The 25,397-nt window shown below is 41.8% G+C and overlaps 2 protein-coding genes across 2 annotated transcripts; both read right to left on the bottom strand.

The window, feature by feature from the left end:
- Positions 1 to 1,867: 1,867 nt before the first annotated feature.
- Positions 1,868 to 9,513, bottom strand: LOC121540569 (troponin I, fast skeletal muscle-like). Its single transcript, XM_041849540.2, has 7 exons — positions 9,435 to 9,513; positions 4,534 to 4,566; positions 4,388 to 4,424; positions 4,063 to 4,191; positions 3,094 to 3,183; positions 2,803 to 2,979; positions 1,868 to 2,056 (listed from the first exon to the last, which is right to left on the bottom strand). Exons 2-7 carry the CDS (start codon positions 4,539 to 4,541, stop codon positions 1,961 to 1,963), a joined length of 537 nt encoding a protein of 178 aa, XP_041705474.1. The 5' UTR covers positions 4,542 to 4,566; positions 9,435 to 9,513; the 3' UTR covers positions 1,868 to 1,960.
- A 4,031-nt stretch (positions 9,514 to 13,544) lies between these two features.
- Positions 13,545 to 23,917, bottom strand: LOC121540564. Its single transcript, XM_041849532.1, has 5 exons — positions 23,730 to 23,917; positions 22,954 to 23,051; positions 22,738 to 22,824; positions 21,848 to 22,032; positions 13,545 to 15,002 (listed from the first exon to the last, which is right to left on the bottom strand). Exons 2-5 carry the CDS (start codon positions 23,039 to 23,041, stop codon positions 14,097 to 14,099), a joined length of 1,266 nt encoding a protein of 421 aa, XP_041705466.1. The 5' UTR covers positions 23,042 to 23,051; positions 23,730 to 23,917; the 3' UTR covers positions 13,545 to 14,096.
- Between the last annotated feature and the right edge of the window lie 1,480 nt (positions 23,918 to 25,397).

Raw genomic sequence — 25,397 nt, 5'->3', positions numbered from 1 at the left:
AGGCAACAACCAATAGTGCTCTACTTGTTTCTTAACTACTGTTTGCTATCAACTGATACTGTACCTCTAGCAAACCAGGACATACAATTAGCCTAACTTCTACCCACTGGGAACACACTGGTTGAATCAACATTGTTTCAATTAAATTACGTTGAACCAACGTGGAATAGACGTTCAATTGACGTCCGTGCCCAGTGGGTAAGGTCAGAATGTGCTATTACTGACGGTTTAACTGTGGTCAGGTCACATTATATCTGTCAGTCAGGTTGTAAATAACTGGCTGGCAATTCCTGTAGAGGACTTGTGAATATGATTCAAGAGTGATAGACGTTGGTGGCACTTGACTCCATATCATGTGACACCACTGTGCCTATCATACTGCACAGTCTAGTCAGGCTAACATGTAAGCCAATTGTGTCTATGGTAACATCAGGAAAAACTAAAGAAGATAAAAACTGGCAGAAAATATGATTGTCATATATATTTGAACTAACAAACATAACCTGACACATGTTCTAGACTAGAGGTACATTTAGACAAGACATAGACAAAATATAGACCTGATCACACAGGGACAAGAAATTGCGGCAATCTGAAAAGCATTTATTAACGCACGTTTCTTTTCCACTCAAAACATTTAATTGTCCTTTTGTTTTACAGAAACATACACTGGTTCAAATGATACCATAGTGGTCAATAAGACAAACGTTCAAAAAATAGAGTTTTGTGTTGCTTAGCAGGGTCTATACACTGTAACAATTAGGGGTTCAACAAGGGTTCGTCTAAGATCCTCAAAGTTCTTCGAAGAACCTTAGCATTTTTGGCACTGAAAATTGCCCCCAAAAGGTTCTTCCAAGAACCTCATAGGAGGTGGGGTTCATCAAGGAACCTCCTTAGTTGGTGGGGGTTCTTGCAGGAACCTAACTGCCCAACTGAAACATTTGGATTTGAAAGGACAGCAGGTGCATGCATTTAACTGAAAAATATAAAGATCTTCTCAATTTAAGGTAAGGTTTGTCCCTTGTATTATCTAAATTGATATTGGTTTATGATGATACCATCTATCTTTTCATATTTATGAAAATCTTTCTAAAACAGAAAATGGACAATTCAATGGATATCAAATCAACAAAGAGGTAAGAATATGTAAGCTATAAGAATATGTTGAAGGCTAGCTCTATTGGGTGCAGATGACTGAACTGCTCACTTTTGTGTCAGCAGGTATACAGAGGAGGGGGCATACAATGGTATGTCAATTGGTATTAGTATGTTATGCAGATCACATTTACCATCCTCCTCCCTTTCCTCTTCAATGAATATCCCATAGGCCTCTACATTATGGACAAGGTATGTGTATGAAAACCATTATCAAAACATTTGTTTCATTCACAATTACCACAAAAAACAAGGTATGAATACTGTTGTGTGCATGTTTTGTTAATCATCTGTATAATTACTATTTTTTGGATTCACAGACTTCACCCTCCCTACCCCTCTGATGAACAAGAAACCTGTTCGATGACCATGCAATGCAAAATCATTCTGGCTATGGATACGGAGAACATAAACACATTAACATCAACATGCCAGAGGATATACCCATAGGACTTGCGGCTCTGCTGGGAGTTTACCTCATATTTAGATTTTTTAATTCTGCTTTGCCACTAAAATCATAATAAACACTGACAACTAAAATATTGTGTTATTGTTCTTATTGTTATGCATATTATTATTATTAATAATAATAATAGGGGAGGTGTGGGTAGTTCAAAAATGAACCCCAAAGGGTTCTTCAAGGGGTTCTTTGAGGATCCATTAAAGGGAGTTATTTGAAGAACCCTTTTAAAGGGTTCTTCGAAGAACTTATAGGGGTTCCCCCACAGTTTCAATTTGAAGAACCCCTAAAGGACACTCCAGGAACCTTTTCTTTTTAGAGTGTACAGGGAAATGATAGACTAAATTAACCCTCGGACTCAAACATCTTCTTCCTCCCGTCCATTCCAGACTTGTCTTCAATGTTCTGACGCCAGTCTCCAACGTTACGCAGTTCCTTATCCTGCAATAGCAACATAGTCAAAGGTTCAAGGTAAGAAAATGCAGTAAATTAAATCTATTAAACCTTGAGATAATTGAGTGCTGAATCCAAACAACATGGTGGCTTGTTTGTCATGTCTGAGTGGAGCAGTTATTTGGCATAAGTTGTGTAGCTGTAGATGAACCCAATGCTATGAAAATATACCTGACCCTGTATCAGTGGTTTGACAACTCTATACAACATCAAATCAAACAGCCTTATAACATGGGTGCGCTCTGCTGAGCTTATCTATGCATGAACTCATTTCAGTATGACCAACCTCTTAGAGTAGATTAACAAGGCCTCAGGTTTGACAATGACAATGTCTGCCAATGGGTAATCTCAGACACTCAGAACAAAAATCTTGCGTAATTGATGCTCAATTAAGTCATGGGGGGAGACGTGTTATAAAATGTACTATGTACTAACGAGACTAGTGAAGTCTCTACCCCTCTAAACGGAAACTCTCAGCCAGTTTCGGGCAAGTCTATGGGCCAAATGTCCCCTCCCCTTCTGAAATTCGAAAGATACGAGCACCTGTGAAATTGTGATTTGTCCAAATGATCAGTGACGAAAAATCTGAGTCGCGGAATAAAGTTGTTAGTCGTCACATCCCACAGTCTGTCACCAGATGCTACCACCAATTATGTTACGTGCATCTGTCCACGAGAGATTACCCAAAGGGACATCTCTACAATATACTGTTATCTTTCTGAACCGTTACCCACCTCCTCTTTGACCTCCTTCTTTACTTGTTTCAGGTTGGATCTCAGATCCATAGACACCTTGTGCTTGGAGCCCAGCAGAGCCTGGAGCATAGCATCAGCAGACATACGCACTTTCCTCAAAGTTGGCTTCTTGAACTTGCCCTTCAAGTCAATAACTTTAATGTTCAAATCTTCAATCTGACCAATGGAAGAAGAGGAGAACAAAAACATTGATCCAACTGGCACCACATAATTACTCATGGAATGGATTCCAAGTTTTAGTAGTTGTGAGGTAAAGTGAATACGATATACCTCCTTAGTAGCTTTGTTCACTTTGCTCTCCAGGTCATATCTCTCCTCATCTATCACGTCAATCTTATGATGCAACTCTTTCAAGAACTCCTGAGGTGATATCAAGAAATATCAAGCATTAATAATAATCATCATCATCATCATACTAATAATACTAATACATACTACCATCACTACTACTACTGCTACTACTACTACTACTGCTACTGCTGCTACTGCTGCTACTACTGCTGCTACTACTACTGCTACTACTGTTACTACTACTACTACTGCTACTACTACTACTGCTACTACTACTACTGCTACTACTGTTACTACTACTACTACTGCTACTACTACTACTACTACTATTGCTACTACTGCTACTACTGTTACTACTACTACTACTACTACTACTACTACTATTGCTACTGCTGCTACTGCTGCTACTACTAATACTACTACTACTACTACTACTACTACTGCTACTTCTACTACTGCTACTACTACTGCTACTACTGCTACTACTACTACTACTGCTACTACTACTTCTACTGCTGCTACTTCTACTACTACTACTGTTACTACTACCACTACTACTACTACCGCAGTGCTTCTTCTACTGCTACTACTGCTACTGCTACTGATACTATGACTACTACTACTACTACTACTACTACTACTGATACTATGACTACTACTACTACTGCTACTATGACTACTACTACTGCTACTGATACTGCTACTATGACTACTACTACTACTACTACTATTCACAATAATAATAATAATAATAATAATAATAATAACAATAGTGAAAACGTTATTCAATACATTTGTACAGTAACTAATTATGTAATCATCTTTTATATGAAGGCATATATTTTACATTGATTTGGGGTTTGACCAAACTTTGATTGTTGAGTGAACTACCACTTTAAATTATGGGATTATATAGAATTGCTTTGAATGGTTGTTTGTTTGGTTTACCTGTAACTGTTGAGTACCCCCTGGCAGGGACAGGGGAGGGCAGTTCTCCGCCATCCATCTTATTCTCTCCTGCTCTTTCTCCTTTGCCTCGTCTTCAAGTAAGCCTTTAGCAATGGAGAGCATCAAGCTCTGGGAGACATTAGGCATGCAGGTTACACTTATGAAAAGCTCAGCCATACCAGAATCAGGTAGGCATTTTTGTTGACAGGCTTTCGTGTAGAACATGAACCGTAAGATATTGTATACTTGTGTTTCCCTCTATTCTCCTTGTATTGATAGTTGTTGACAAGTATCAAATTAAGAGCAAATATTTGAAAGTGTTTACCTTCAGGTAATGCCTCCGACTCGAAGACATCTTTTTCCTGAAGAGATAAAATGATGAAAAGGTGAGAGAAAATATCATGGTCATTTTTATGTATTACACATCGAGATCCACAAATATGAGATATGATCAATGTATAAGTTACTCACTCCGACATCTTGGCGTTCCTTTGATTTCACACCCTGTGAAAAAAGAGAGGTCATTATTTAATATACATTTCAAACTAATTCAAACAAATACAATTGCTGCATTGCCAATCACCTGTCATTTCAGTTAGAGATTTTCCAAGGCTGCAAATATTGGAAAACCAAAATTATTTTTTTATTTACTTGGCAATTTTCTGTTATCAACTGCATGGTTTTGTTTTACAGTGGCAAAGAATAAGAATACAATTCACTACTATGTCAACTTATGTGACATATACTGTAACTACAATGGTCAAATGTCCTAACTTCTGACATATTCTAATGAGAGTATGTTGATTATCAAACTCTATCAAATTGTTGATGTTTTTTTTCAATTTATTTTTCAGACAAACGTTGATGGAATTTAGGAGTAGATAATTAAATATGATTTTGTTCACCTAGTCTAAACAGATGTACCAATTAATCTCTCCAGGAATCTCTCAAGGAGGATCAATCAGAAGTCATGCTGAGTTTAATCACCTTGGAAGTTCCTTATACAGGGCATTCAGGCATAATTGTTCCACTGAGGGGAAACACTATAGCCTACCAACACACGTGAGGGCTGAGAGGAAACACTATAGCCTCCCAACACAAGTGAGGGCCATTTGGCCCTGGAAAAGCAGCAGGGTCAAAATTAGAATTAGAATATGAGGGCCAGCTGTTCTCCTTGAGTAGCTCCATAATGGAAGGCTGGGAGATTATCAACAACCTGATACCACCTCTGTTGATGCCCAGCTTACCCTTTAGAACATCCCTGAGATGGCAGAGACATTACACCATCACATCTGAAATAAGGGCTCCCCTGCCTGGAAAAGTCCACTTGATCCAGCACTTCCATAGAGCTTCTGACTGTTTAAAGGGCCAATCTGGGATTCAAACAATAATAAAGCGGTCACCCTAGCACTGTTTTGGTAAACAGCGGTGGGATGGGGCTGGAGAAATGTAATCACTTTCAAATTAAAAAATGGCTATATATCTTCAATTTAAAAGTCCAAAAATGGATGTACCAATCACAGATTGCCCCTTTAACCACCTATGGTTAGAATACCTGTCAAATACCCAAATAAAAGCCCCTGGATAAATCTGCTGAACCTAAATCTCTTATAAAAATGTATTGTGAATTTGATAATCCCAGTGCTTTCATAAAGGATTAGATGTGGCTTTGAATCTTCTTCTATGGCAGATATTAACATGGACAGTGACTATCCTCAGTAAAAAAAAAAAACTAAGAGGTTTATCAGGGGGAGAAACTCAGACAGTGATTGTGAGAGTTTCAAACACACAGCAAGTTTGCAATCGGAATCTTAACACCCACAGTGTTAAATGTAACATTTTCTTAGTAATTATACTTGGCCCACCAAAATAGTGTTAAATTAACACTTTTCAAAGTGTTGATAAACTAACACCTCAAGGGTTTTGGGTCCCTAACACCATGGGTATTGCAAATTCCGACTTAAATTAACACTTTATTGCAGTTGATGCCTTCTCAGCGTTAGGGAATTAACACCTGTGGTGACTGGTTTTTGGGTGTTGTTTTAACACTGTAGGGTGTAAAGCCTTATTTGCTTATTTGTTTCCCAGGGTGCCTTTCAAGTGAAATGTAGAGGCTGGTACCACCCATGACTGTGTTTGCTAGTGACAGAGACATGGTTGTTGAATTCAATGGCTTTCAGTCCTGTAGCCTTCACCAAGTAAGTGCCTAAGTAAATATTTTATCATAAAAATGTAAGGATTTATTATGACAATACATTACTTTTATTTTTTTTACAATACCATACTTCGACAGCCTATCACAGTGGTCTGAAACGTGTGGTTTGCAGGCCACATCGGCAGGTCATATACTATTGGAATCCAGACAGAGTTAGGATATCCAAAAATTTGATCTTTGAATAGCAATATTTGCAAGTATTAAAATCTCGGTGCTGAGGTAAAAGGTGTTGTGAGTGTTATATCTGAGTGTTGATTCTAGTGGGGTTAACGCCAGTGGGATTACAATTGACACCACCTGCAGTGAATAAATGAAGTGTTAGTTGATTCACAGTGGAATCAACACCGCGTGGTGTTGTTACTCGACTGTGTTGAGTTCATTTCCGTTAAATCTCTGAGTGAAAAGGTTGTGGGAGTGGTACTTGTTATCATATTTCCCAGCATGCTTTGTTGCAGGTTGATTCTTAGAAATTGTTTGTTTTAATATCTTTGTGTCTACATGCATATTGATTAATTTATCTTAAACTACAGTGGGGGAAAAAAGTATTTAGTCAGCCACCAATTGTGCAAGTTCTCCCACTTAAAAAGATGAGAGAGGCCTGTAATTTTCATCATAGGTACACGTCAACTATGACAGACAAATTGAGATTTTTTTTCTCCAGAAAATCACATTGTAGGATTTTTTATGAATTTATCTGCAAATTATGGTGGAAAATAAGTATTTGGTCACCTACAAACATGCAAGATTTCTGTCTCTCACATACCTGTAACTTCTTCTTTAAAAGGCTCCTCTGTCCTCCAGTCGTTACATGTATTAATGGCACCTGTTTGAACTTGTTATCAGTATAAAAGACACCTGTCCACAACCTCAAACAGTCACACTCCAAACTCCACTATGGCCAAGACCAAAGAGCTGTCAAAGGACACCAGAAACAAAATTGTAGACCTGCACCAGGCTGGGAAGACTGAATCTGCAATAGGTAAGCAGCTTGGTTTGAAGAAATCAACTGTGGGAGCAATTATTAGGAAAAGGAAGACATACAAGACCACTGATAATCTCCCTCGATCTGGGATCTCACCCCGTGGGGTCAAAATGATCACAAGAACGGTGAGCAAAAATCCCAGAACCACACGGGGGGACCTAGTGAATGACCTGCAGAGAGCTGGGACCAAAGTAACAAAGCCTACCATCAGTAACACACTACGTCGCCAGGGACTCAAATCCTGCAGTGCAAGACGTGTCCCCCTGCTTAAGCCAGTACATTTCCAGGCCCGTCTGAAGTTTGCTAGAGTGCATTTGGTTGATCCAGAAGAGGATTGGGAGAATGTCATATGGTCAGATGAAAACAAAATATAACTTTTTGGTAAAAACTCAACTCGTCGTGTTTGAAGGACAAAGAATGCTGAGTTGCATCCAAAGAACACCATACCTACTGTGAAGCATGGGGGTGGAAACATCATGCTTTGGGGCTGTTTTTCTGCAAAGGGACCAGGACGACTGATCCGTGTAAAGGAAAGAATGAATGAGGCCATGTATCGTGAGATTTTGAGTGAAAACCTCCTTCCATCAGCAAGGGCATTGAAGATGAAACGTGGCTGGGTCTTTCAGCATGACAATGATCCCAAACACACCGCCCGGGCACCGAAGGAGTGGCTTCGTAAGAAGCATTTCATGGTCCTGGAGTGGCCTAGCCAGTCTCCAGATCTCAACCCCATAGAAAATCTTTGGAGGGAGTTGAAAGTCCGTGTTGCCCAGCGACAGCCCCAAAACATCACTGCTCTAGAGGAGATCTGCATGGAGGAATGGGCCAAAATACCAGCAACAGTGTGTGAAAACCTTGTGAAGACTTACAGAAAACGTTTGACCTGTGTCATTGCCAACAAAGGGTATATAACAAAGTATTGAGAAACTTTTGTTATTGACCAAATACTTATTTTCCACCATAATTTGCAAATAAATTCATTAAAAATCCTACAATGTGATTTTCTGGATTTTTTTTCTTCATTTTGTCTGTCATAGTTGACGTGTACCTATGATGAAAATTACAGGCCTCTCTCATCTTTTTAAGTGGGAGAACTTGCACAATTGGTGGCTGACTAAATACTTTTTTCCCCCACTGTATATCAAAGATAAATGACTTACATTTTTCTAAACTAATCCAATCTGTAAAGTGTTGGACTTATTGCACCCGTTACTGAAATGGTTATTCCAGTTTACATGGTTTAGGTAGTCTTGTTTGTCAAGTCTTTCACCATAGCAATCATTTTGAATGCAGGTTGTGAGTGATAAAATATTCACATTTTTGGATTTCCTTCATCTGGCTGGATTTCGATAGGAATTACTAATCACTTCACAAACCTGTGACTTGCAGGTTTGATGAGCCAGGATTTTCAGACCACAATGTTGAGGATAACTAGGCCATAACTAAAGGCCTTATGAAATGTATAATATATGGTCATAAAGGGTTTACTTTTAATTTAAACACATTCACTTAGGCAGTCACTTGGTGAAGACTTCAGGGCTGAAAGTTATTGAATGCAACAACCATGTCTCTGTCACTAACAAACACAGTCATGGGTAGGTATCCTTCACATTCACTCGGAAGGCATGCTGGAAAATATGCAAATAAGGCTTTACACCCTACAGTGTTAAAACAATTTATTCCAGCCAAGCCCTCATCTGTGTTATATGGTGAAAAATTGTTTGCGCTGACACCAAGATACACACTGGGAGTATCGCATTGCACATCCATCAGTTAAAGGTGTCTAGTAATGTCAAACAGCCTCCATAAACCACATCTAGGTCTAGAACAACCAAGATTGTCCTAGTGTAATGTACAAAGTGCTGGATAATTTCTCCTTCACAAATGTTTGCATTGTACTTCCATAAAAACCTACACTATTCATCAACGGATTGACAATATCTCATTGAAACTGCATGAAACCACACCGACAAAATGCTTTAATAGGCAACACCCACCACAGAAACCACCACATCCAAACAAAGCAGCAATAAGTCCCAAACCTCAAATAGAACCCTTCAATAAACCGGCACAAACTCATTTGAAACAAGATGGACCACTGAATAAATCCAAACAATTCACCATGCAGCACAGAGCAGTCAAGCCAGAGCCGGCTGAAAGAAGAGTAGTTCTCACCTAGGAGCTGAGGAGGAAGAGGAGTGCAACAGATTTGGAGGAGGGATGGGTGAGACCGGCTGGTGGCTACAGCAGCAGATGGAATTATAAGATGGTATATATTGCAATTCCCAATGGCCAAGGAAATCCCATCTTTCTGTTTATGGAAGTAGATTCATCCACAGACCAATAGGCTGGCAAGCACCTGAAATACTATATCTGACTCCCACCTCTTTTATAAATAACCTTACTCTGATGATATTGTGATTGTTACGCGATAATTCATTTAGACAACAGCCTTATTTAGTACAGTAGGAAGCGGTGGTCTGATGCTTCCTTTCTGATTAGTTGTTGGTAGCTTGGTTTACTGCTGCCAGTCGGATAGACACTTTAGCTTCAGAAAGTGTGATGAATTGAGAGACAGGGTTAGGATTGTTACTGCGTTTGATAGGGAGATGATCATTCAGAAATAGTTCTACAGAGAAGTGGCAGTGTGATACCACCACCGCCAGTTTGAGCTGGCGGTGGTGGTAAAGAAAATAAGGAGGGAAAGCTCAGTGATGTAAGTTAAGGAGACAGCAGGTGTGAGAGTACGGCGTGATGAAAGGTCCAGGGAATCTGTTTTGGCTGCACAGTGAAGACTATTCAGGAAGATGTTAATGAAGTGACCAATAGACTTGTATAATTAACAAGAAGTAACAACAGTACAGAGCAAGCTACTGTAGAGAAACAGTGAGCAGATAATGGTGATGTGTTAGAGGATATACCAGCATCATGCTTGGGCATTTCTTCCAGAACATTCCAGGTTGAGGTGGCGGTCACCATAGCACTGAGAAAAAGTGTTATCCTAAACAGAAGAACGTTTGTTTTAGTAATAATATGTAATATATGCCATTGAATGTAAGACAGTATGGTATGATACATTGTATGACGTTAGCTGAAGAGCTGTTTCTTCCAGACAACTGGACTACATTGAATCTAACACTGTGTTACAATGGGCAAAGGGTTGGAACGATATCAAATGCCCGATCGCATGTAAAAAGGCTCTTTGCAGACGTCACTTCACTAATGGTTTGGACAGGTGGGTAAGTGAATACAGCAGCCTCAGCATGCAGTCCGGGAATGGGGAAGATGGGATGGTAGGAGAGAGGCAAACTGTGGGGATATGTAGCACTTAAGGACCAGTGAGAGCCAGAAGAGGGGGGGGGCAGGGAAATGGAATAAAGGAAGGGAAAGCTAAAGTCGTGCAGGTCATAGAAGTCATGGAGGCTGGTGACAGACGGGCCACAGCAGCAGAGGCTGTGTCAGCCCTGTGTGTGGGATAAGGCTAATAATACTGTGATGGGTTTCTCCACCCTTCCCCACTCCCTGAGTGTGCACTTGTTCACATCACAACTGACATTGATGTGGAGAATCCAAGACAAAATTAGCCTCGTATAAATTCACTAGGCATCAAACTGAACAAAACGGACGGAAATGGGGAGGGACTACTTGAACCTCGTTTTTGTTGCAAAACGTTTTGCAACGTTTGCTATGGTATGCACTAATGAAGAGAACCCTGAGAACACTAAGACTTAACTTTGTTTACGTCTATACAGAATAATCTGGTCAAACAATATACATAATTGCAATGATGTAACACATATTTTTTTAATATTTACACCTACCAAAAACTACACACAGGAAATGCATTGCTTCACATATTCTGGTTTCATATACAGTTAAGTAAGAACATTCTGGGCCATATTACAGTTCACCTGAGAACAAGTTGTAAAACCAAACCAAAGTTGAGAGACGATTCAAAGACACCACTACAAGGGTCAAATAAACCTTCTATAACCGTTTATTTTTAAATATAGTATATTCACCTTGAAAATGTTAAAACATCCGTCTATGGCCTAAATTGTATGGTGTGCAGAAGTGCACAAAATGTTGACTCATCACATCTAGGGTTGCAAAATTCTGGTAACTTTCCCAAAATTCCCAGGTTTTCCAGAAATCCCAGTTGGAAGATTCCAGGAATCAAGTGGGAATAAGCAGAAAATCCAGAGTCCTCCAACCAGGATTTCTGGAACACCTGGGAATTTTGGGAAAGTTACGTTCATTCTGTAACCCTAATCACATCATGGATGAATGATCACAGCCACATTTCGCAAAGTACATAAATAAGACTGTGCACCCACTGACCACCAAAACAAAACATGTTACAGCAATAACCAATTCACATAACTGTATTCTTTCATAAAATCATTACATCATGTATTCCAATTAAAACATTGATAGCATCAATTAATAGGCAACATTTTACAGTATAAAAATGTTTATCAACGGCCAACAACTGCATACAAAGTGTGCAAGTGTCACTGTACAGTCGCACAAGAACAATTCAAGCAAAGGCACCATACCCATATACTGTAGCTTCCATTCCACCCATACTGGTCACAGAACAACAAAAATTTACTACCACCACTGTCGACAAAAATAAGCAATTCTAATATTAAAATCTCTGTCAGATAAAAGAATAGCGGTTTACGATCATAATCATACTACAATAACATTAGATCAGTGGCATTTTATGAATATGATCATTACTGTAGCAAGCCATCTGTTTTTTTGTTTTTGTTTTTTACAGAAACCTAACTTTTCTAAATCATATGAACCTCTACACAACTCCCTGGAGAGAAAGTTTTGCTTTCCAATGCTATGTTAATTTGAGTTGATTTTGCAATTCAGACAGTTCTAAAGTGGGCAACATTCAATCCTTGTGTTTTGGGGTAGAAATTGCTAACATTTAGCCTGTTGTGGCTGAAGCAAAGTAATGAAACCCTAATCATAGACGTAGTCACTATTGGCCTATGACTACTTCCAAGATAAGTAAATAATGGAAATATTACTTTTGAACAAACTGTCCCTTTAAGGGAAAAATATTGGGACCAAATTAACTGAATCGAACACTAAGTCTTCAAAACAATAATTTTACAATGACATTTCCATACCACAGAACAATGATAATAAAAAAGCTATAACTGGTGTTTAAATTCATATGTCAGCTTACTAATACCCATCAAACTGTGCATTTCTGGAGAACCTTTTTAGGTAGTGCAATAGAATTTCTCGCAGTACAACACTGAATCACCATTCAGTCTAATTTATAATATACTAATACTGGCATTCCAGAGAGATAGATACTGACCATACATTATCATTGCATACACAACAGCTGAAATTACAAAGCCACAGTTTCCAACAAGTACCACAGCAAATTTTTACAACGGTGAGTTAAAGTGATAGGGAACGTCATGTAAGATTAAGACAGTTAGTTTTCCTCATAGAGGATGATCTATGATAATTCATCGTCTTCCGCCTGGTCTTCTGAACCATAATGGAAAATGTCTGAGGAGGATACCACATTGTCATGTCTGTCTGTGGCAGGAGGGTCACAGACCAATTGAGGTGTTAGGGAAGGATTTACAACAACAATCGGTATCCATGTGCAAAGTCCCCTGCATGTCGCTGATATAGTACAGTAAGGATCTGCCCCTGTGATTGGCCGATGTAGATCCAAGAGAGCAGTGACGTCCTCCATTATTCACACACAGCTTTCAGATTAGATCAGCAGCGTTTGCAGCTATATTGGAATGACATCATCATTAGTTCTCCTGAGATCTCCCATTCAAATTCCCCTGAAATAAAAACAGCACAGCCACAATAAAACCAACGTGGCACAGAGCTTCTTCAGCCTGAAGTCACGGTCTAGAATGAAACGTTTTCCATATCTAGCAGCTGTAAAGAGTAAAACATCTAATCTCTTATGGAGAAACATCACAAAGTCATAAATTCACAGGCTTAGAAGAGGACAAATACATCAATTTGCATTTACATTTTCACAAGCATTTGGCTGCGTCGCAAGTACAGTGAGCTTCAAAAGTATTGGGACAGTGAAATGTTTTGTTGTTTTTGCACTTTACTCCAGCACTTTGGATTTGAAATGATACAATGACTATGAGATTAAAGTGCAGACTGTCAGCTTTAATTTGATGGTATTTTCATCCATATCGTGTGAACTGTTAAGAAAGTACAGCACTTTTTGTACATAGTCCCCCCCCCCCATTTTAGGGGACCAAAAGTATTGGGACAAATTCACTTATATGTGTATTAAAGTAGTCATAAATGTAGTATTTGGTCCCATATTCCTAGCACGCAAAAATTACATCACGCTTGTGAGACTCTACAAACTTTTTGGATGCATTAGCTGTTTGTTTTGGTTGTGTTTCAGATTATTTTGTGCCCAATAGAAATGAATGGTAAATAATGTATAGTGTCATTTTGGAGTCACTTTATTTTGTAAATAAGAATATAATGTTTCTAAACACGTCTACAACGGTTCACCAGATATGGATGAAAATAACCTTAAATTAAAGCTGACAATCTGCACTTTAACCTCAGTCATTGTGTCATTTTAAATCCAAAGTGCTGGAGTACAGAACCAACACGTGTCACTGTCCCAATCCTTTTGAAGCCCACTAAGTGGCAACATCACCATATCCAGTTGACTATGACAGAAAGTAAAGCTGCCTTTCAAAAATTGTCCATAGAAAAATATCCATTGAATGCCATGATTAGATTAGAAAAATAAAGAGGGTCAAACTACAGGGAGAGGGGAATGGAGGGGGAGGAGTCAGGTCATGTCCAGGCCACTTTCCTTGAGATGGCCTGCTTGAAGCACTCTGGGTCCACGTTTCCTCCAGGCCGCAGAGCTCTCTCCAGGCTCACCAGCACGTTCTGGTGACACTCCCTGATGTTGACGGGGTACTTGGCCCTCAGCAGCTCGTAGGCCGAGATCAGCCGCATATTCTGCTTCACCATGAGGTACTGGATGATACAGGTCGGAGCCAGGGAGTACCCGTCACGGCAGTGGACCAGCACGCGTTTCCTTTTTTCCGTGGAAGCCTCGATGCACTCGTTGATGTCCTCAAAGCAGCGCTGCTTCAGGGCAGGGCTTCCCTCGCCCAGCGCATCTGGTACATCGCAAATGTCCACCTTGAGGCGGGACCAGCTGTGGCGGGCGCCTCGGGAGCAGGTGCAGGGGATAAGGCTTAGGCTGGGGCCGGGGTCCCCCGGCAGGCTGCTCATGTCGATGATGCTGTCGATGTTGTTGCGGCACAGCGTGCGCCCGTTGTACGCCGCGTTCAGGTTGCCCACAAAGATGTAGTCCGTCACCTTGGAGATGACGGGCTCAGAGTACTGGAAGTGTTCCGGGATGTTCTGTTTGGGCATGTCTGGGGTTTCTGGTGGACCCGCCCTGCCCCCTGCCCCCACCCCGGCCGGACCTGTGGCCGCCCTCATGCTGTAGTTACGCAGCTTCTTGGAGCCGGAGCGGGAGGGGGGGTTGGAGTCGGACTCTGAGCTGCTGTTCCAGGGAGGGGAGAAGAGGGAGAAGCGGCTGGAGGACTTGCTCTTGGTGAGGTTCTCCACGGGGCTGGACAAGCCAGAGCTGGAGGCCGTGGTGGAACCAGAGGCACAAAACAACGAGGCCCTCTCCAAGGAGCCTGTGCTGCTGGCTGATCCTGCACTGTGGGCCTGCTCCATCTGCAGGCAGACACACACACAGCATACTGAAGTAGAATACCATAAGATACGACACTTGTGCATGCCAATTACACACTCCCTCAAAACATGAGACATCTGTGGCAAAACTGCACATTTTAGAGTGGTCTTTTATTGTCCCCAGCACAGGGTGCACCTGTGTAATGATCATGCTGTTTAATCAGCTTCTTGATATGCCACACCTGTCAGGTGGATGGATTAACCTTGGCAAAGGAGAAATACTCACTAACAGGGATGTAAAAAAAAATCTGCACAAAAGTTCAGATAAATAAGCTTTTTTGTGTGTATGGAAAATTTATGGGTTTGTTTATTTCAGCTATTTATTTCCCATGAAACATGGGACTTACATGTTGCGTTTATATTTTTGTTCAGTGTAATTACAGAACAATGGATTATTTTTTAATGCTAGTTAAGGATACTATATATCTTATGTTTCACACTGGATTTATTAGTTACAAAAAGGTAAGACGTGTTTTTATTTGAATTCTGGTGCCGCTCTGCACACACAAGCTTGTTAGCTACAGTGCATTCGGAAAGTATTCAGAACCCTTGACATTTTCCACATTTTGTTACATTACATCCTTGTTCTAAAATTGATTAAAAATCCTCATCAAACTACACACAATACCCCATAATGACGAAGCGAAAACATGTTATTAGAAATTTACGCAAATGTATACAAAATAAATAAAATAAGACCTTATTTACATAAGTATTCAGACCATTTTCTATGAGACTCAAAATTGAGCTCAAGTGCATCCTGTTTCCATTGATCATGCTTGAGATGTTTCTACAACTTGATTGGAGTCCACCTGTGGTAAATTCAATTGATTAGTGGTAAATTCAATTGATTAGATATGATCTGGAAAGGCACACACCGGTCTATATAAAGGTCCCACAGTTGACAGTGCATGTCAGAGCAAAAACCAAGCCATGAGGTCGAAGGAATTATCCATAGCGCTCCGAGACAGGATTGTTTCGAGGCAAAGATCTGGGGAAGGGTACCAAAAAATGTCTGCAGTATTGAAGGTCCCCAAGAACAGTGGCCTCCATCATTCTTAAATGGAAGAAGTTTCCCCGTGCATCCCGCAAAGGCGGAGGTGTTGCTAACATTTACGATAGCAAATTTCAATTTACAAAAAAAAAAATGGCGTTTTCATCTTTTGAGCTTCTAGTCATGAAATCTATGCAGCCTACTCAATCACTTTTTATAGCTACTGTTTACAGGCCTCCTGGGCCATATACAGCGTTCCTCTCTGAGTTTCCTGAATTCCTATCAGACCTTGTAGTCATAGCAGATCATATTCTAATTTTTGGTGATTTTAATATTCACATGGAGAAGTCCACAGACCCACTCCAAAAGTCTTTCGGAGCCATTATCGACTCAGTGGGTTTTGTCCAACATGTCTCTGGACCTACTCACTGCCACAGTCATACTCTGGACCTAGTTTTGTCCCATGGAATAAATGTTGTAGATCTTAATGTTTTTCCACAAAATCCTGGACTATCGGACCACCATTTTATTACATTTGCAATCGCAACAAATAATCTGCTCAGACCCCAACCAAGGAGCATCAAAAGTCGTGCTATAAATTCTCAAACAACACAAAAAATTCATTGATGCCCTTCCAGACTCCTTCTGCCTACCCAAGGACGTCAGAGGACAAAAATCAGTTAACCACTTAACTGAGGAACTCAATTTAACCTTGCGCAATACCCTAGATGCAGTTGCACCCCTAAAAACGAAAAACATTTGTCATAAGAAACTAGCTCCCTGGTATACAGAAAATACCCGAGCTTTGAAGCAAGCTTCCAGGAAATTGGAACGGAAATGGCGCCACACCAAACTGGAAGTCTTCCGACTAGCTTGGAAAGACAGTACCGTGCAGTACCGAAGAGCCCTCACTGCTGCTCGATCATCCTACTTTTCCAACTTAATTGAGGAAAATAAGAACAATCCAAAATTTCTTTTTGATACTGTTGCAAAGCTAACTAAAAAGCAGCATTCCCCAAGAGAGGATGGCTTTCACTTCAGCAGTGATAAATTCATGAACTTCTTTGAGGAAAAGATCATGACCATTAGAAAGCAAATTACGGACTCCTCTTTGAATCTGCGTATTCCTCCAGGGCTTAGCTGTCCTGGATCTGCACAGCTCTGCGAGGGCCTGGGATCGGGAGAGACACTTAAGTGTTTTAGTACTATATCTCTTGACACAATGATGAAAATAATCATGGCCTCTAAACCTTCAAGCTGCATACTGGATCCTATTCCTACTAAACTGCTGAAGGAGCTGCTTCCCTGTGCTTGGCCCTCCTATGTTGAACATAATAAACAGCTCTCTATCCACCGGATGTGTACCAAACTCACTAAAAGTGGCAGTGATAAAGCCTCTCTTGAAAAAGCCAAACCTTGACCCGGAAAATATAAAAAACTATCGGCCTATATCGAATCTTCCATTCCTCTCAAAAATTTTAGAAAAAGCTGTTGCGCAGCAACTCACTGCCTTTCTGAAGACAAACAATGTATACGAAATGCTTCAGTCTGGTTTTAGACCCCATCATAGCACTGAGACTGCACTTGTGAAGGTGGTAAATGACCTTTTAATGGCGTCAGACCGAGGCTCTGCATCTGTCCTCGTGCTACTAGACCTTAGTGCTGCCTTTGACACCATCGATCACCACATTCTTTTGGAGAGACTGGAAACCCAAATTGGTCTACACGGACAAGTTCTGGCCTGGTTTAGATCCTACCTGTCGGAAAGATATCAGTTTGTCTCTGTGAATGGTCTGTCCTCCGACAAATCAACTGTACATTTCGGGTGTTCCTCAAGGTTCCGTTTTAGGACCACTATTGTTTTCACTATATATTTTACCTCTTGGGGATGTTATTCGAAAACATAATGTTAACTTTCACTGCTATCGCGGATGACACACAGCTGTACATTTCAATGAAACATGGTGAAGCCCCAAAATTGCCCTCGCTAGAAGCCTGTGTTTCAGACATAAGGAAGTGGATGGCTGAAAACTTTTACTTTTAAACTCGGACAAAACAGAGATGCTTGTTCTAGGTCCCAAGAAACAAAGAGATCTTCTGTTAAATCTGACAATTCATCTAGATGGTTGTAAAGTCGTCTCAAATAAAACTGTGAAGGACCTCGGTGTTACTCTTGACCCTGATCTCTCTTTTGACGAACATATCAAGACTGTTTCAAGGACAGCTTTTTTCCATCTACGTAACATTGCAAAAATCAGAAATTTTCTGTCCAAAAATGATGCAGAAAAAATTAATCCATGCATTTGTTACTTCTAGGTTAGACTACTGCAATGCTCTATTTTCCGGCTACCGGATAAAGCACTAAATAAACTTCAGTTAGTGCTAAATACGGCTGCTAGAATCCTGACTAGAACCAAGAAATTTGATCATATTACTCCAGTGCTAGCTTCCCTACACTGGCTTCCTGTTAAGGCAAGGGCTGATTTCAAGGTTTTACTGTTAACCTATAAAGCGTTACATGGGCTTGCTCCTACCTATCTTTCCGAGTTGGTCCTGCCGTACATACCAATACGTACGCTACGGTCACAAGACGCAGGCCTCCTAATTGTCCCTAGAATTTCTAAGCAAACAGCGGGAGGCAGGGCTTTCTCCTATAGATCTCCATTTTTATGGAACAGTCTGCCTACCCATGTGAGAGACGCAGACTCGGTCTCAACCTTTAAGTCTTTACTGAAGACTTATCTCTTCAGTAGGTCATATGATTGAGTGTAGTCTGGCCCAGGAGTGTGAAGGTGAACGGAAAGGCTGGAGCAACGAACAGCCCTTGCTGTCTCTGCCGGGCCGGTTCCCCTCTCCACTGGGGTTCTCTGCCTCTAACCCTGTTGCAGGGGCTGAGTCACTGGCTTGCTGGTGCTCTTTCATGCCGTCCCTGGGAGGGGTGCGTCACTTGAGTGGGTTGAGTTACTGACGTGATCTTCCTGTCTGGGTTGGCGCCCCCCTTGGTTTGTGCTGTGGTGGAGACCTCTGTGGGCTATACTCGGCCTTGTCTCAGGATTGTAAGTTGGTGGTTGGGGATATCCCTCTAGTGGTGCGGGGGCTGTGCTTTGGCGGAGTGGGTGGGGTTATATCCTTCCTGTTTGGCCCTGTCCGGGGTTTCTTCGGATGGGGCCACAGTGTCTCCGGACCGCTCCTGTCTCAGCCTCCAGTATTTATGCTGCAGTAGTTTATGTGTCGGGGGGCTGGGGTTAGTTGGTTATACCTGGAGTACTTCTCCTGTCTTATCCAGTGTCCTGTGTGAATTTAAGTATGCTCTCTCTAATTCTCTCGTTCTCTCTTTCTCTCTGAGAACCTGAGCCCTAGGACCATACGTCAGGACTACCGGGCATGATGACACCTTGCTGTCCCCAGTCCGCCTGGCCTTGCTGCTATTCCAGTTTCAACTGTTCTGCCTGCGGCTACGAAACCCCTACCTGTCCCAGACCTGCTGTTTTCAACTCTTTAATGATCGGCTATGAAAAGCCAACTGAGAGACCTGAGCCCTAGGACCATACGTCGGGACTACCGGCCGTGGTGACTCCTTGCTGTCCCCAGTCCGCCTGGCCTTGCTGCTATTCCAGTTTCAACTGTTCTGCCTGCAGTTATGGAACCCCTACCTGTCCCAGACCTGCTGTTTTCAACTCTTAATGATCGGCTATGAAAAGCCAACTGAGATTTATTCCTGATTATTATTTGACCATGCTTGTCACTTATGAACATTTTTGAACATCTTGGCATGGTTCTGTTATAATCTCCACCCGGCACAGCCAGAAGAGGACTGGCCACCCCTCATAGCCTGGTTCCTCTCTAGGTTTCTTCCTAGGCTTTCGCCTTTCTAGGGAGTTTTTCCTAGCCACCGTGCTTCTACACCTGCATTACTAGCTGTTTGGGGTTTTAGGCTGGGTTTCTGTACAGCACTTCGAGATATTAGCTGATGTAAGAAGGGCTATATAAAATAAAATTGATTGATTGATTGATTTGGAACCACCAAGACTTCCTAGAGCTGGCCTCCCGGCCAAACTGAGCAATCGGGGGAGAAGGGCTTTGGTCAGGGAGATGACCAAGAACCCGATGGTCACTCTGACAGAGCTCCAGAGTTCCTCTGTGGAGATGGGAGAACCTTCCAGAAGGACAACCATCTCTGCAGCACTCCACCAATCAGGCCTTTATGGTAGAGTGGTCAGACAAAGCCACTCCTCAGTAAAAGGCACATGACAGCTCGCTCTGAGTTTGCCAAAAGGCACCTCTGGTCTGATGAAACCAAGATTGAACTATTAGGCCTGAATGCCAAGCGTCACGTCTGGAGGAAACCTGGCACCATCCCTACGGTGAAGCATGGTGGTGGCAGCATCATGCTGTGGGGATGTTTTTCAGCGGCAGGGACTGGGAGACTAATCAGGATAGAGGGAAAGATGAACGGAGCAAAGTACAGAGAGATCCTTGATGAAAACCTGCTTCAGAGCGCTCAGGACCTCAGACTGGGGCGAAGGTTCACCTTCTACCAGGACAATGACTAAGCACAGAGCCAAGACAACGCAGGAGTGGCTTTGGGACAAGTCTCTGAATGTCCTTGAGTGGCCAAGCCAGAGCCCGGACTTGAACCCGATCTAACATCTCTGGAGAGACCTGAAAATAGCTGTGCAGCGACGCTCCCCATCCAACCTGACAGAGCTTGAGAGGCTGCAGAGAAGAATGGGAGAAACTCCCCAAATACAAGTGTGCCAACCTTGTAGCGTCATAACCAAGAAGACTCAAGGCTGTATTCGCTGCCAAAGGTGCTTCAAGAAAGTACTGAGTAAAGGGTCTGAATACTTATGTAAATATGATATTTAAAAAATAAAATAAAAAGTGACAAATATTCTACAAACCTGTTTTTGCTTTGTCATTCTGGGTTATTGTGTGTATATTGATGAGAGAAATTTTTTTTTTACTCATTTTCAGAATAAGGCTGTAACGTAACAAAATGTGGAAAAAGTCAAGGGGTCTGAATACTTTCCGAATAATCTGTAGCTAGCTTTTTAGCTAGCTCTGGTCTAGCTCTCAAAAAACTAATGATCAAGGGCTAGCTCTGGTCCAACGTTAGTTAAGCCAACTCTCTGAAGTTCAAAGAAATTCCAATGTCAGTCGCATGTCGCACCCTTTGCTACACTTGTCTGTCCAATGCATGTACATAGCTTGCCAGCTCCATAGCAAGCTGCTCTATCCATTGGTGAAGTCATTTGATTTCAGAGATTTAAAAAGGAACAGAAAGGAACGATATAAACCGTTTATCTTTTGGTGTTCGAACCGGTTCAGAACTTTTTTTGCTGGTCAGGAACAGTGGAACGGAACAAAAAAAATGGTGGTTCTGGGAGAAGATTTTCAGTTCCAACCCCTGGTTACAATTTACATTTACATTTTAGTCATTTAGCAGACGCTCTTATCCAGAGCGAGTTACAGTTAAGTGAGTGCATACATTATTTTTTTTTTTTCATACAGTCCCCCTGTGGGAATCGAACCCACAACCCTGGCGTTGCAAACGCCATGCTCTACCAACTGAGCTACATCCCTGCCGGCCATTCCCTCCCCTACCCTGGACGACGCTGGGCCAATTGTGCGCCGCCCCATGGGTCTCCCGGTCGCGGCCGGCTACGACAGAGCCTGGATTACAATGCAAGTACTACAGCCACCCCCATAGCTAACAGTAGTCACTGAAGGGGAAAACCACCAGTATGTATTGGCCTAGTAGCCACCCACATGGCTAACAGTAGTTACTGATGGGGAAACCTACCAGAATAGGCCTAGTAGACAGACATACCTGGGCTTTGAGATTGTTCTTCCACTCTTGGGTCTCCAGAGCTTTGAAGCGGCCATTGCTATCTGAGGAGACAGAAAGGCAGAGGGGCCGGTGGGCCCTTGGGGCCAGCTGGGGGGTGAGGGCAACGGGGACAGGCCGAGGCTCGTGGCGCTCATTCCTACTCATCATCAAATTTGGACAGGAGCCTGAATTACATATACAGGGAGGAAAACATCCAGAGTTTAGGCCTTGCCAAGTTCTGTAACTTTGCACAGTTCTAATGTTTCTTGAAAACTACGAGAAAGGCCTCAGCAGCATAGTGGATCTTACAAGCAAAGGGATAGTCACAGTGCCACAACTGTGATTTTATTAATAGCTTAACCACTCCGTGAACATTGCCATTTCTGTTCTACTAGTACAGGGTTGCCCAAACTAGGTCCTGGTCCTGGCACCCCACCCCCGGGTGCACGTTTTGGTTTTTGCCCGAGCACTACACTGCTGATTCAAATAACCAACTCATCATCAAGCTTTGATTATTTGAATCAGCTGTGTAGTGCTATGGCAAAAAACAAAACGTCTACGGGGGGTACGACCGAGTTTGGGAAACACTGTACTAGACGATGGAGCCTTTTATATTAGACCAATTGTTGCTTGCTGAGGGGCTAAACATTAACACTGAGATATCCCTGATTGACAAAGGACAAGGGATGTGTCAATATTTACCTTTGTCACAATGTGATTAGTTATGATAAGAATGAACCCTCTGGATGTGCTGTAGCTAATGCATAGTGCTAAAACAGATTGTTATCAAAAACCCAACATTTATGATGCAGTGCTGAAAAAGGAGTCAACATTGAAATATTACCAGGATAAAAAAAGGGCAAAAGGTTTTAGGTCAAATGTTTTCTTACCAGTGGCACATTCTGAGCGAGTGATGGACTGTATCTGCAAACTATGTTGAAGTCTGAATGTGTTGTGAAGATGCTTAGCAATCATGCCTGTGAATGAAATAGCATTTATCTTTTCAGTTCTGTCTGTCATTTACCATTCATCATACACAATGACTAGCTAACCAACATTGTTTTATGTGTACATTACTACAAGTGCAACCCATGAAGAATAAGTACCTGTCTTGCCATTCTGTTTGGGAAATACTTTTCTATCCAACAACTTAGGTGATATTAGGCATTTGTTCCATTTGTCCACGGTTTCCATTTTCTGCCTCCTGATGAGCGAGACAGACAGATTAATTGAGGATTCTGATGATCAACATGGGTTTCAACATTTTCCAAAGCTACCCGATATCAGCGTTGATAATGGCTGCTGACAACCTATAACTATCAATCAACACAGTCTAGACTAGGTAACTAAATATACCAATTGTCATCGTAGACAATTTCCCTCCGCCGCCGTAAAGCTGAAATTGAAAGATGAGCAGCAGCATCATCATCATCATCAGCAGCAGCAGAGAGAGAGAGTATTCAAAGAGTCCGACATCTAATCTGACTCATGTTGTGGTGGTAGTGGCCGTCGGCTCGCTGCCGTTTTTACCAGCCAGTTAATCAGCTAGCGGTAGGATTCCTGGGGACGTGTGCCCGGGCCGTGCATTGGCTAACCGAGCCTAATCAAATCATTTTTAGCATAGCATATTTCTGCTAAGCGCATTATAATATTGCTGCCTGTTATGGTATGCTGTATACACACAGCTCGCTAACGTTAGCTAAATTGCTAACTTAGCTAGCTATAACAGGTTGGTGCAGTGTCGCTGTTTAATGGATGCTCGCCAACCAGCAAGAGACACACAATAAATGCGCATTCGAAATAATTTTGACAAACAGTACACTATTGCATAGATGTCCATACAACAAGAATGAAATGGATAGAAATTCCAGTTAGCACAAACCCCCCATCCACTCGCTCCTTGCAGCTCTCAGCTGAATGAACAGTACGGATGCTCACGTGGACAAATCACCTCAATAACGCGATTAGGAATTTTACTGAGGCGTAATCATTACGCCGATTATGTTGCAAAACGTTTCGTCTGTTCAATTTGTTTTGCAAAAACCGTCCACTCCAAACGGAAAAAGCAAACGAGAGTTTCTATTCGACAAATGCAGGTATGTCCCGCCCCATTTCGTTCCATTTTCTCTGTTTGCTTCCGTTTGGTTGTTAAACGGTAAACGGTTTCTGTAATGAATACACCCCAGGTAAATGTGGTCAGCTGTGACCCCTGTGTTGACAACTCTGTCAGGTAAAATTGTATGGGGAATAAAAAATAAAAAATTTGAACAAATATTGCCTGAATTAGACATATCAAATGTCATCAATTGATTTGATGGAATAATAAAATATACATCTTGACATCATGGCCTGATGGTGATCAAGTCCCATTGATTTGGTATAAATGGTCTGAGGCTGGGAAAATGCAACTCTCAAATTCGTCTGGGCTATGGATTCAAGGGACTGACAGGCCATGACATTGACATTGCAGCTTTTTCAAAGAATTCAGATAATATAAAGCATAGTATAAAACAACCTTATATTTTGTGTAATGATAGAGTAGGCTCATAGCATTATTATATTCTTCAAGAATCAAATGGGTATATCATTAGATTAAATTACCATAGAAAATAATATTATCCCACATTGTTCCTTAATCATTTGTAAGCTAACAATCTGGAATACTAAACTGCCTATGCCTAATTCACATTCAAAAAGGTTTAAACACTCACCTCGTGTGGTGATAGCCTATGATTTTATTGGATTCTCTCTCGTCGTCTCTCAAATGACAAATAATCCTTCTTATCATGCACTGGTTGCAATCTGCATGAAGCAAACCCTCATTGAGAGTAATCACTTAAACTGTATGAGGCGATGGTTTTCAAGGCGCACTTTAATTGGGCAGCTTAGCCGCACTCCAGGTATCCTGGAAACGCTAGTCGTATGATGTCACCCTGCTGCATACAGAGCAGCTGAGCACATAGCCCATAGAGATAGAATAGTTCTATCTCTATGACATAGGCCCATAGTGATAGAATAGTTTTATTTCTATGACATGGGGGGGTGGGTAGGTGGGTGCGTGCGTGCGTGCGTGCGTGGGTGCGTGCGTGCGTGCGTGGGCCTCATGCTAAATGGCACTTGGTGTCATGTGATGTGTCTGGTACCATGGAGTGTGCTTACTAACTTTATCAGGGAGTGTGCTTATTAACTTTATAAGGGAGTGTGCTTACTAACTTTACCAGGGAGTGTGCTCACTAACTTTACCAGGGAGTGTGCCTACTAACTTTACCAGGGAGTGTGCTCACTAACTTTACCAGGGAGTGTGCCTACTAACTTTACCAGGGAGTGTGCTCACTAACTCTACCAGGGAGTATGCTATCCATGGTTTATTGATCAGGCCTGTAGTCAGGATCAGAACTGGCAGGTTCCATGGTTCCCAGGGGCTCTTTGATGTTACTGTGCCCAGCGTTGGGAGGCTTACCACAGGCCAGGTCACACAGCGGGAGGCCCTGTGTCACAGGACAGAGTGGACTGAAAACACAGCAGCGTGAGCCATGACCTTTGGTTTGGC

Source organism: Coregonus clupeaformis, chromosome 26, assembly GCF_020615455.1.
Source record: "Coregonus clupeaformis isolate EN_2021a chromosome 26, ASM2061545v1, whole genome shotgun sequence".
NCBI lineage: Eukaryota > Metazoa > Chordata > Actinopteri > Salmoniformes > Salmonidae > Coregonus > Coregonus clupeaformis.
This window is presented reverse-complemented; position numbering and strand designations above follow the sequence as displayed.